The sequence below is a fragment of the Ostrea edulis genome, chromosome 6 (genome assembly GCF_947568905.1).
Source record: "Ostrea edulis chromosome 6, xbOstEdul1.1, whole genome shotgun sequence".
NCBI classification, from domain to species: Eukaryota; Metazoa; Mollusca; class Bivalvia; order Ostreida; family Ostreidae; genus Ostrea; species Ostrea edulis.
The window spans coordinates 31,467,495-31,481,136 of NC_079169.1; the positions used below are offsets into that span (position 1 = coordinate 31,467,495).

At 36.4% G+C, this 13,642-nt stretch overlaps 1 protein-coding gene across 1 annotated transcript; it reads left to right on the forward strand.

Moving 5' to 3' along the window:
• Window positions 1-974: 974 nt before the first annotated feature.
• LOC125647106 (dentin sialophosphoprotein-like) lies at window positions 975-5,757 on the forward strand. Its single transcript, XM_056142424.1, has 3 exons — window positions 975-1,285; window positions 1,641-5,210; window positions 5,468-5,757. The coding sequence occupies exons 1-2, from the start codon at window positions 1,225-1,227 to the stop codon at window positions 5,189-5,191; spliced, it is 3,612 nt and encodes a 1,203-aa protein (XP_055998399.1). The 5' UTR covers window positions 975-1,224; the 3' UTR covers window positions 5,192-5,210; window positions 5,468-5,757.
• The last annotated feature ends 7,885 nt before the right edge of the window (window positions 5,758-13,642 follow it).

Genomic DNA, 13,642 nt, shown 5'->3' on the forward strand with positions numbered 1-13,642 from the left:
TTCGCCTCAAAACAACGTCAAGTATGTGTTGAATTCCTTGCCTCGATTCAACCTGGAAAATACACCCCCTATTCAAGAGGGCATGGGTTCCAGGTTTAACGCGAATGCTATTTCTCTCTTTTATGTCACTGGTACATGCAAAGGGAATAAATACGGTGTAACTACCACCCACTCCAGAAAGAGAGAGTTGAGAGAGATTTTCTTAAAGAGTTCAGCGTTGAAGCTTAATTCTAGGCACTCCTATTTAGGAACCCTTCCTGGAGAAATGGAATGTAATAATGAAGAAATGAATTGTAATAATGATTGACGACAATAAACATACATTATTGCTTAATATTATAAGTTCAGCGTATGTTCTTTATCTTTTTAAATAAAATTTTTAAGAATTTCGGAAATAATGTCTTACTTTTTGAACATAATAGATGTAAAATTCATTTGAGCGACTAGAGCAATTCATAATGTATTCGTATTTTTTTTTCATTCAAACATTCTTTTCAACTTATACATGATTCGCATAACTCTAATTCTTTAAAGTCATTAAGTAATTAAAAAGGGACAATAAAAATCAAATTAAGACATAGTAATTATTTCCTTTTTATGTCGAAATCATGCTTTGAAAAAAGACCTTGATTAGTACTAATAGTGAATATAAGATGCTTGGAATTGATAGAAAATACATAATTCCTAGCTAAGCTTCAAATGGTAATGTTTGAAATAATGCAACAAAGGTGGAAAAGGGGAACAAGACCAAATATAGGTGTTGACATCAACATGACAGTCATCTTCAAAATTAATTACACATAATTTGAAATTAAAAGTTGTTACACATTAAACTGGATGTAGTAATATAAATTTACAGCACGTTCTATTTTGATCGGCATCAGGTGTGTATAGGTATTCCCGGTAAAAAGCATGACATGTGGTTAGTCAAATTAGGTGTAAACTATATATTCTCTATGAAATGTTAAGAACGCGTTTTAATTGAATATGTAAATGACGTTGATTTTACATATGCCTGAAGTTTTTTTTATGAACGGTTTCATTAAATTTGACAGGTCATGTCGTGTTGTATCACAGGTATAAAACGCCGTACGACATGTTCAGTTCTCAGTTGTGAGGTAGAGTCGTCTGGAGCTGGTCTTCAGTAAGAAACACGGAGAGAAACAACATAAGACTTAGAAATCGTATCAGAGGAGTTTCAGTAGTGACCTTTCATATTTCACGATGAAGCCTCTTTTCCTGTTGCTTCCTTTGTTGGCTTTTATTGCGACTGTCTACTGTGCCAGTGAGTATTGTTCATATTTCTTCAGAATATGTTGATAAAATTGCTACTGGTTGTATTAATGAGACGATGATATGTTTTTAATGGGCTTTAATTGTTCTTCCAATTGTTTATAATTTATTAAGTGACAATTCAAGTATAAAAGTAACTGCGAAAATGTTTCATACTTCTATATATAATTATTTATAATTAGAATGCATGCTTTTCTGTGTCAAAACCCAGCGCGTGATATTGGCGGTATTCTGAGATTTCCCTCGCCACCAGACAGTGAGACGTGTGATGATTCAGTGTAGTATAATTACATGCATTAAATATGTAAAATGTTTAGCAAGTTCTAAAAATAGCATTAATTGTTTAGGTATTGGTGTTCACGACGACCCTCCAGAGAGCGCCGAGTTAAACAGTTCGAAACCTAATGAAGAAAACAAAAGCACTCACGACAAAGCGGAGGGTAGACCTGAAAGTGGGGAAGAAAAAGATGACGATGAACCCAAGAGTAGCGAAGATGAAGGGGATCAACCAGACAACAGTAAGGCTGACGACAATGTCAATGAAAGTACAGTTAATGACGAAAACAGCAACAAGGCTGATGTTGATGTAAATCACAGTACTGATGCTGATGAAAACAACAGCCTGACTGATGGTGGTGACAACAATAGCAAGACAGATGATGACGCTAATACAGCTGATGAAGAAACCAACAGCAAAATTGATGATGATAATGTCAATGACAGTGCAGGCGATGAGGTAAACAACAGTAAGGAAGCTGATGATGAAGACAACAATAAGGCAGCTGATGATGTCAATGACAGTACAACTGATGATGAAGACAACAGTAAGGCAGCTGATGATGTCAATGACAGTACAACTGATGATGAAGACAACAGTAAGGCAGCTGATGATGAAGACAACAGTAAGGCAGCTGATGATGAAGACAACAGCAAGGCAGCTGATGATGTCAATTACAGTACAACTGATGATGAAGACAACAGTAAGGCAGCTGATGATGAAGACAACAGTAAGGCAGCTGATGAAGACAACAGTAAGGCAGCTGATGATGTCAATGACAGTACAGCTGATGATGTCAATGATAGTACAACTGATGATGAAGACAACAGTAAGGAAGCTGATGATGTCAATGATAGTACAGCTGATGATGTCAATGACAGTACAACTGATGATGTCAATGACAGTACAACTGATGATGAAGACAACAGTAAGGCAGCTGGTGATGAAGACAACAGTAAGGAAGCTGATGAAGACAACAGTAAGGAAGCTGATGATGTCAATGACAGTACAGCTGATGATGTCAATGATAGTACAACTGATGATGAAGACAACAGTAAGGCAGCTGATCAAGACAACAGCAAGGCAGCTGATGATGTCAATGATAGTACAACTGATGATGAAGACAACAGTAAGGAAGCTGATGATGTCAATGATAGTACAGCTGATGATGTCAATGACAGTACAACTGATGATGTCAATGACAGTACAACTGATGATGAAGACAACAGTAAGGCAGCTGGTGATGAAGACAACAGTAAGGAAGCTGATGAAGACAACAGTAAGGAAGCTGATGATGTCAATGACAGTACAGCTGATGATGTCAATGATAGTACAACTGATGATGAAGACAACAGTAAGGCAGCTGATCAAGACAACAGCAAGGCAGCTGATGATGTCAATGATAGTACAACTGATGATGAAGACAACAGCAAGGCAGCTGATGATGTCAATGACAGTACAACTGATGGTGAAGACAGCAGTAAGGCAGCTGATCAAGACAACAGCAAGGCAGCTGATGATGTCAATGATAGTACAACTGATGATGAAGACAACAGTAAGGCAGCTGATGATGAAGACAACAGTAAGGCAGCTGATGAAGACAGCAACAAGGCAGCTGATGAAGACAACAGTAAGGCAGCTGGTGAAGACAACAGTAAGGCAGCTGATGATGAAGACAACAGCAAGGCAGCTAATGAAGACAACAGCAACACAGCTGATGATGTCAATGATAGTACAACTGATGATGAAGACAACAGTAAGGCAGCTGATGATGAAGACAACAGTAAGGCAGCTGATGAAGACAACAGCAACACAGCTGATGATGTCAATGATAGTACAACTGATGATGAAGACAACAGTAAGGCAGCTGATGATGAAGACAACAGCAAGGCAGCTGATGAACACAACAGCAACACAGCTGATGATGTCAATGATAGTACAACTGATGATGAAGACAACAGTAAGGTAGCTGATGAAGACAACAATAAGGCAGCTGATGATGAAGACAACAGCAAGGCAGCTGATGAAGACAACAGCAACACAGCTGATGATGTCAGTGATAGTACAACTGATGATGAAGACAACAGTAAGGCAGCTGATGATGAAGACAACAGCAAGGCAGCTGATGAAGACAACAGTAAGGCAGCTGATGAGGACAACAGTAAGGTAGCTGATGAAGACAACAGTAAGGCAGCTGATGATGTCAATGACATTACAACTGATGATGAAGACAACAGTAAGGCAGCTGATGAAGACAACAGTAAGGCAGCTGATGATGTCAATGACAGTACAACTGATGATGTCAATGATAGTACAACTGATGATGAAGACAACAGTAAGGAAGCTGATGATGAAGACAACAGTAAGGCAGCTGATGATGTCAATGACAGTACAACTGATGATGAAGACAACAGTAAGGCAGCTGATGATGAAGACAACAGCAAGGCAGCTGATGAAGACAACAGCAAGGCAGCTGATGAAGACAACAGTAAGACAGCTGATGAAGACAACAGTAAGGCAGCTGATGATGAAGACAACAGTAAGGCAGCTGATGATGTCAATGACAGTACAACTGATGATGAAGACAACAGTAAGGCAACTGATGAAGACAACAGCAAGGAAGCTGATGAAGACAACAGCAACACAGCTGATGATGGCAATGATAGTACAACTGATGATGAAGACAACAGTAAGGCAGCTGATGATGAAGACAACAGCAAGGCAGCTGATGAAGACAACAGCAAGGCAGCTGAAGACAACAGTAAGGCAGCTGATGAAGACAACAGTAAGACAGCTGATGATGTCAATGACAGTACAACTGATGATGAAGACAACAGTAAGGCAGCTGATGAAGACAACAGTAGGACAGCTGATGAAGACAACAGTAAGGCAGCTGATGAAGACAACAGTAAGGCAGCTGATGATGTCAATGACAGTACAGCTGATGATGTCAATGATAGCACAACTGATGATGAAGACAACAGCAAGGCAGCTGATGATGAAGACAACAGTAAGGCAGCTAATGATGTCAATGATAGTACAAATGATGACGAAGACAACAGCAAGGCAGCAAATGATGTCGATGATAGTACAACTGATGATGAAGACAACAGCAAGGCAGCTGATGATGAAGACAACAGTAAGGCAGCTGATGATGTCAATGACAGTGCAGCTGATGATGTCAATGATAGTACAACTGATGATGAAGACAACAATAAGGCAGCTGATGAAGACAACAGTAAGGCAGCTGATGATAGCAAAGAAAAGGATGACATAAGCACTATTGAGACAGAAGACATAGAAACTGATGATACCAAAGAAACCGACAATGGTGAAAGTGATGAGGAAAAGAAAAGCAATAGTGATGGTATTGATGACAGTGTAAAGGATGATGCCCTGGCTAACAAAAGTGACCCTGCAGATGAAAACGATGACGCATTTGATGCAATAAGTATGGAAAAAGGGGACATTGATAAGACAGATTATTCGGACGAAAAGGAAGTTGATAAAAATGGCAGAGATCATAAAAGTGACGAAAACCTTGATTACGCTGTGGAAGTTAAAAACGATAATTCGGTGCAGGTACTGGAGAGACCAGACTATGACGATTATGATTACTGATTCGTCATTCCCTGTTTAAGTAAGTATATGTTTTCTAAATTCTTTGTCAATAAAAAATATAAAATGACAGACGACAGACAGCTGAATAAAAATACTTTCATCGTCAGAGATGTATTCTTACTAAGGTTTACCAAACATTCTACTGACAAAATCTAAACAGTTTGGAAGGAAAAACAAAAGCTAAATTGACCAAACATTTTTTTTCAATGGAATTATTTTAACGCTATTGAAGATTTCCTTATTACAAGAGATAATAAGTATGGATTTTAATTTCAGATTCCTGAAAAATCCAACAATCCAAAGTCCCAACCCTGTCTGTCGTGGAGAAAGATTGAAAAGCCATAATACTGCGGGGATGACTAGTTTTGTACAGAGTGTGTAGCTGCTGGCGGCGACACAGATATGCCACGTTTTTTGAAAGTCAAGACAATCGAAGCAAAGACAATGTAATGCTCACTATTCTTTTGTATGTCGTCACGTTCTGTTGTGTTTTAACTTATAACGCTGTGATATTTTCTATTAGTATTCCATATTTATTACAGAGATTAAACTCGTTTAAAAGTACAGTTATTTGTTTAAATTGTTATTTCTATGTTATACATTCAGCGGACCTATTTATAGACGTGCCTGACGACAATGATTAAAGTTTACTTTTCTCGTCATTTATCACTGCAATGACGATTTCTGAGCGAGCATAGAAAGTATATATCTATGTAATGAGTCACATCTACGTAAGTCATAGCAATGCCTGGTACGTAGCTGTACGTTGAGAAATTCATTTTAGTCACGGGACCTTTGTGATATGGGCTACTGAATGAATATGATAAATGTACACATTATGAAGAAATCGATCAAATTTACGACTTCTCCATCGTCAACTTCTCATATCTATATAGCAATATTCCATTATCACCTGCATATAGTGTTTATATCTCTAACCTGATTCAATGCGCAAGAGCTTGTTCTGCTTATGGTCAGTTTTGAAATTGAGGCAGGCTACTGACAAACAAGTTGATGGTGCAGGGGTTTCAACAGTCTCGTTTAAAGTCAGCATTTCGCAAATTCTATGGTAGTTATAACGATCTAGTTTGCTATTACAACCTATCATTGAGTCAAATGCTGTCTGACGTGTTTCGTGCCGATTGTTACGCCGTTCTTGGCACACTGGTTTTGAGTATGGATGACTCCGATTACCTGATCAAGATATTGGGCTTACGGCGGGTGTGACCTGTCGACAGGGGGTGCTTACTCCTCCTAGGCACCTGATTCCACCTTTGGTGTGTCCAGGGGTCTGTGTATGCCCAACTCTATTTTGTGTTGCTTATAGGAGTTATGAGATTGGTCACTGTTCGTTATCTTCATCTTTCACGATACAGACAACAATTTGCAGTGCTACACATACAAGGATTATTTATCATGTGAAAGCCTACTCAGGATTTTAGAGATCACATTGAGAGTAGTTAAACTTTGACCTGAGTATAAAAATACGTTGTGAACTTCGAAAAAAGTATATTCCCTCCTGATAACGGAATCGGTCATATGGAACTAACACCATACAAACAACGGACTCGGTCATACGGAACTAACACCAGACAGACAACGGACTCAGTCATATGGTCATATCACCAGACAAACAACGCACTTACACCAGGTCGACGGCGGGTTCAGGGAAGATTCGTTGAATAACTATTTTCGTGGACGATCAAGAGCGACATTATAAGAAAATCAATGAAGTAGAATTTTTATCTATCTGATTACCTCAATCAAGGCAATTGACAATCTGCAGAAACTGGGTCCGATTCCCACCGGGGCCTCAACTCAATTCTTGGCTTTGAAGCATTTGTAATATGCTTGTTCCACACTAGGATCGTAACCAGTGAACGAAAGATATGGAATTAATGGCGACCTGTCACATTGTTTGTCATGTTGGTGACGATTCTTTGCTTTATTTACAGGTGACAGAGAGAATTTCGAATCGCATTACACGAAAACGAAGCCAGTATGGTGCTGAAATAAACACACGTTTTAATTCTTACTATAAACTAGTTGTACGTGTGTATAAAAGAGTGTTACAGATATTGTACAACTATTAATTGCTACTCAGCTGTTTGACCAGAAGGTTATTCACGTCTTCTAATACTTGGTCAAATCCTTTACTATATAAAATAACTACAATGAAGACATTTCTTGAAAACAACACGGTGCAATAGTCGTAACAAGAAAATTATGAAGTTTGACAACGGTTTTGTGTGCAGATTTCAAAATCGTCCTTCTCATGTTGTAGTGGTAAAGCTAATTACACACATAGTTTTGGATAATTCATATCTATTATTTACAAAACGTTTCTTACTGCTATGTAAATATTCCAAATGTCCATAAATAATGACTATATTCGTATATTTAAAAAAAATCATGAATAATTTGACAAAACTTACAGAAAAGCGGCGCCTTGCTTTTGAAAAGTTCAGATACAGATCTTCCGAGTTGAAGGTGTCGTATTAAAATATAATATCAATGTTTGATTCGCTGATGTTTTTAAACGTATACGAGAAACTTACAAACTGAGACACCATACAGGATGTGAAGTCAGTAATGTGTATTCTGGCAAGACTTTAGATTCATCTATTAGTACAAATCTGGGAACACATTAGAAAATAGTTCCTGTAGCCGCTGCATTTAAACCTTTTTCGTGCTACTTAAGATGATTAATGATATATCCAGGAAATAGTAAACACTTCTTTACTTTCATTTGCAGTCATTACTACACTTTTGCCGAAATAACAACACGTCTGACTTGCCCCTCGTTGATATTGGAAGAAAATATTTTAAATATCATTCGAGTCTGGAATCATCTGTAAATATTCTTGAACATTGGACCAGTTGTGATATAGTTTTCATTATTTAGAAGATGCAGCATTAAGGTCGAGCCCACTGTACATGCATATAGACAAATGACCCCCCCCCCCCTCGAAATAAAACATGTACATGTATATATAACATAATAACGACGCTTCGCAGAGGTGTAGAAATGGGTATAAATCATAAAGAAGAGATCAAACCTGTTGGATTAAGGTGAAGCTATGAAGATTTTAAAACATTTATCCTATCATTTTTTGTTAGTTAATAGTCAGCTATATAATTTGTTCATGATTCAATATGCATGTGAAAACGTAACTGTTTTAACTTCTCATCAAAAGCTGTCAGAATAACAGCGCTTTCAAATCATATTCAGGGTTTTCACAGATCGTTATATGCAAACTTTAGCATTGATTCATAGAAAGGTGTCCCTTTTCTATACTAATTCCAACAGAATACCTCTCTTGTCAATTTAAATCAATTATTCTGTAGATAAAGAGAGTATTTCCTTTACATGGTAATTACATGTAATACAATTGGAGCAAATCACACAAAAACAATCTCTTTTGCTATCAATTTTATGTCCGTGCTTTATTATTTTTTATAATTTAATTATTTCATTGCTGCATTTTAAGTTGATTCGACTAGATGCGAATATATTTCGGTATGATTTCTTCCAACTAAAGTAATCTTAATTGTATAAATTAAGCAGGTTTATTAATTGTATCATCTAAGCAGGTTGACATTTGATTGATAATTCCACACACTTCAATACCAAATTTACTAACCAATTGTTTAACAAAGTTGATATGATCCTAATTAAAGATTTGACAAAGAACGGAGAGGTGAAATGGCAAGTTCGATCGCCAATCAATCATCCCAACATCGTGATTGATACGACTTTACTTATAGAACCAAACTCTACAAACTCTGTATAACCACATTAAAGTCATATACCATTTATGTTGAAAATATGTTGATTTTTCTACGATCTGTTCATCAAGAGATTCACTCAGTGGTGCGCTGTGCAAGTGATGTGTTGAAATAGAGTTCTTAAATCACGAATTGGAAATTAATTAATGTGGATTTACTTTACTCAAAGAAAATGTGCTGAATTAAAATGCGCATTTTTGGGGAGGTGTAGATTAATATCTTAGTAATGCTGAATGTGAAAGTCATTTTATGATTAAGATATTCTGTGATAATTCAACATTTAGTGTTTTTCGTCAATTTATGATTAAGATATTCTGTGATAATTCAACATGTAGTGTTTTTCGTCTGTTTTCTGAAGTGACCTTTTAAGGATGATTCAGTTGAAATGTTCATATGATTAAGATACAAGCACCAAGTTTCAAAATTATTCCAATGTAGATAGCATTTTCCCAACAGAATATACACTCAGACTAGGTGCATTAAGTGGTTGATAAAGCCCCAGTCCTACCTCACTGGACAACGCTAACAGACGTTCAACGGATAAAAACGTTTTATCAAAAATAAATGCAAATAGAAAAAACGGAGCCAGATCTTCGAAACGGTTATAAAGGATCAAATGGTAATTTGTTGATATTGATAATGACATTGAAAAACTTGATATTGATTTGTTTTGAGCGTCATAATCCCGCTCCCCCACTTTTTCCTCTGAAGTTCTAAAGTGTCTATGAATCATAAAATCAACCTCTCCTCCTTCGAATTTCACAACGTCTGGTGCCAACTATAGTATTCAACTATTCATATAAGATGTAAATTTCATTTTTACCTCACCTGAGCTGAAAGTTTAATTGAACTTTTCTGATCGCCTGTTGTCCGTTGTCTGTCCGTCTGTAAACTTTTCACATTTTTTACTTCTTCTCCAGAACCACTAGGCCAATTTCAACCAAACTTGGCAAAAAGCCCCCTTGGGTAAAGGGCTTTCAAGTTTTTCAATTGAATGGTCATGTACCATTCAAAGGGGAGACAATCACAAAAATAGGGTGGGGTCATTTAAAAATCTTCTCAAGAACCACTTGACCAGAACAGCTGAGATTTACATGAAAACTTCCTGACATAGTGTAGATTCAGGTTTATTAAATTATTATTAAAAATTATTAAATCATGACCCCCGAGGGTAGGATGGGGCCACAATAGGGGATAAAAATTTTACATACAAATATATAGGAATAATCGTTAAAAATCTTCTTAAGAACCACTGAGCTTCATGAAAGGCATGCAGGCGTAAAGCGTCACATTTCATACTCTAGTGTATTCTTAAAATGAAATCTATATTTTATTCTTACATTCATTTCTGTCGGAAGTCTAGCTGTTAAAATAGATGTACTACATTTACCAAGATTCATACGCGTATTGTTCACGACTACAGCGCATTCATAAGGAAATGGATATCATTACAATTTGTAAATACATTCACACCTATATCATTGGAAATATAAATATATGTTTTAAGCAGTTGGAAATTCCACGCTTCGTTGTAATAATGGTATTTGGTGTTTTCGTATGATCGTACAATATTCGAAACCTTTCGTCTCACGACATTGTAATAAGAGGGCCCGAAGGACTTTACTTCCGTGACGATAGCTCTGATTTTACTTCCGTGACGATAGCTCTGATTTTACTTCCGTGACGATAGCTCTGATTTTACTTCCGTGACGATAGCTCTGATTTTCGTCTGTTTTATGAGAGATCGATGTTGATTTATTAGATATCATGATTGATGATCGACTTTTAAGTGCGTAGTTTGAAGGGGGAAATCATAGCAAGTTTAAGTGAGTAAACAACATCACACAATTATTGTGTTTATTAACACAGTACTTTTTAGTTTTCCATATACTCCCGTTGAAGTTACCGACATTGTTAGCTAACCTGAGCCCAAGAATCAAGTGAGCTTTCCTGCAATGATCAAAATTTGCTCGTTGTAATTCGTCAGTGGATCAAAACAACAACCCTTTCCCCATTCACTGAAACTTCTTCGATTACGTGTACGTTCAAGTATTGAATCAATTTACATGTATTAATATTGAAAAGTCAAATATTGCAGTTTTCAGAAGCAGTGGTAAAATTAAAAAAACAACAACCCAGAACAACAATGAGCACTGGTTCACTAGGAATGAGATATTGGAAAATGTAGAAAAATTCATCTATTTGGGAATTCTTTTTCATTTCAACAATAAATTCACTAAAGCTGAATAACAATTAGCAGATCAAAGTAGGAAAGTAGTGTTTGGTCTCAGAAATAAAATATACGAGGGATGTCACTAAATACTTAAACTTTATTTCCCTTTTTTAATTGTTATATTGGAGGAATAGTCGATTTCATGAATGATATAGTCTGACATTTGGGGTACCCATAAAGGTTATAATGTTGAGAAGAACATACTGACTTCTTTAAGCAAAATACTTGTTTTGAAAAAGAGTACAAGCGATGTAGTTGTATACATTGAAATGGGCAGAGTTCCTCTTATGTATAATAGGTTATATACCATTGTTAAGTTTTGGAGTAAGGTGCTAGTTAATGAAAATTGTATAATTTAAAAAATGTTAAAAGAATGTATCTTAATAGTGAAAAATACAAATGTAGATAATGTCAAGAGAATTTTAATAGATCTTGGATTCAATGGAATTTGGATCAATAAAAAAATATGATAAGTATGAAAGGTGAAGATAACAAACAGTGATCAATCTTCAACCCCTATAAGCAATACAAAGTAGAGAGTTGGGCAAACACGGACTAGGTGGGATCAGGTGCCCAGGAAGAGTAAGCATCCCCTGTCGACCGGTCACATCCGCCGTGAGCCCTAAATCTTGATAAGGTAAATGGAGTTATCCGTATGGTACAAACTGTATAACAAAAAATTCTTAAGCAAGATATTTTTTTCAAAGATCGAAAATTCAAGAAAATGTTCATTGTATAATTATTTAATTGATGGATTATATCTTCAATGTTATCTTAGAAAATCAATTCCGGTAAAGTTGCAAAAGTGTATATCCAAAATGCGAAAATCCTCGCACTACTTAGCTATAGAAACAGATATTCGAATACAATCAGAGCAAATAGATGTTGTACTTTTTGGTGTGAATAATGTTAAAGATGAATACCATTCCATATTAGTTTGTCTTGTACAGAATATACAGAATTACGGAAAACATGTTTAAAGTTTTAAGAAATATTACTATAAAAGACTATCAATGTTTTGATTAATACAATTGTTTAATACGGGAAATTTCAAAGATCTCTGTAACCTTGGAAAATATACTAAGAGAAAGGTGTAATCCATGATTTCGATATTTGTAATTACGTACGTATATTTGTTCTCCAGAAAATGTAACAAATCCATGTTTACATTGCTTATAATATTGTACTGATAAGCTGCAAAACTTAAGGCAATTAAAAAACTAGTTTTGAAAAACTGTCGCTGGAATAGCGTTTCTTGGTTTATATGGATCATTTGGAGATGAATAATTTGGTTAAAAGATGAAGTCAGTGGGACTGCGGCGGAACCTTAAGGCGAGCGTAATTGGTCCTTGGCTGGACGCCCGCCTCATTTTGCCGTGAAAGTTTGAGGAATCTGTCGGAGGCTTGCAACCTCGGAATGCTCTTGTTTACAGCAAAATACATTTTATAATAATGATTGGTTTTATATAGCGCCTTTTCCAGCGTATGCTGCTCAAAGCGCTTTACAATAATCAATGTACATTATTACCCCAGCAGACCTTATATAAATCTAGAACTTTCTCAGCCTCCTAGGAAGCATACAGTTGCAAGCTGCCATTACAAGCGCTAGAGCACTAACATTCTAACAATATCTTTCACTGTCTAGAGCCAGGTGACCCTAAAGTGCCTTTCCCAAGGACACAACGTCAGCCCTTCCTTTCGGTCGAGAGTCTGACGGCCTAACCACTCGGCCACCGACGCCACGATATATCTAATATATGTTTACACATTAAATGAATAATTCTGCTGACCAATTTGAATTACAGAATTACGTAAAAATTGATCAGATTTGACGGTCAGAATTGGAATATCCACGAATTTCAATCTGACGTGTTTTTATAACAACTATACATGGAGTTGTGTCCCTAACTTATCTAGACATGCTAACGTGAACTGTAAGTAGGATTCGTACGGGCATTTCAGCCTTATTGTGAAAGACATTACCAGTGTATCAAAAAGGTGTCATATTCAATATAATTTTAGGCTATTCAATTGGAGCACTAATTATAGATTAAAATGCAAATGTCTTCATTAAGATTTAGTCTGACATAAGTTTGGTACACAAATGAGTACGTTCATCAATGTGCTATTACATGTATCTACTGCCTATACACTGCAATACCAGAACATGTAGCTCCCCAATGCGACACAAATCTTAATTGATGCCAGGTATTCAACATTGACAATGTTTTCGGTTGGTAACAATTTGATTTGGCAATCTGTCGTAAATATGTACTAAATTCTCTCTCTCTGTTTGTGTGTGTGTGTCCCTGAGAGACGGTTACTCTACAACTAAAACAGACGTCCCCATCTTAAAGGTCTAAATCCTATAATCTTGACCTTAAACATGCTTTCCTTTAAGATTTATCTGCCCAACTTCACATAGGAAA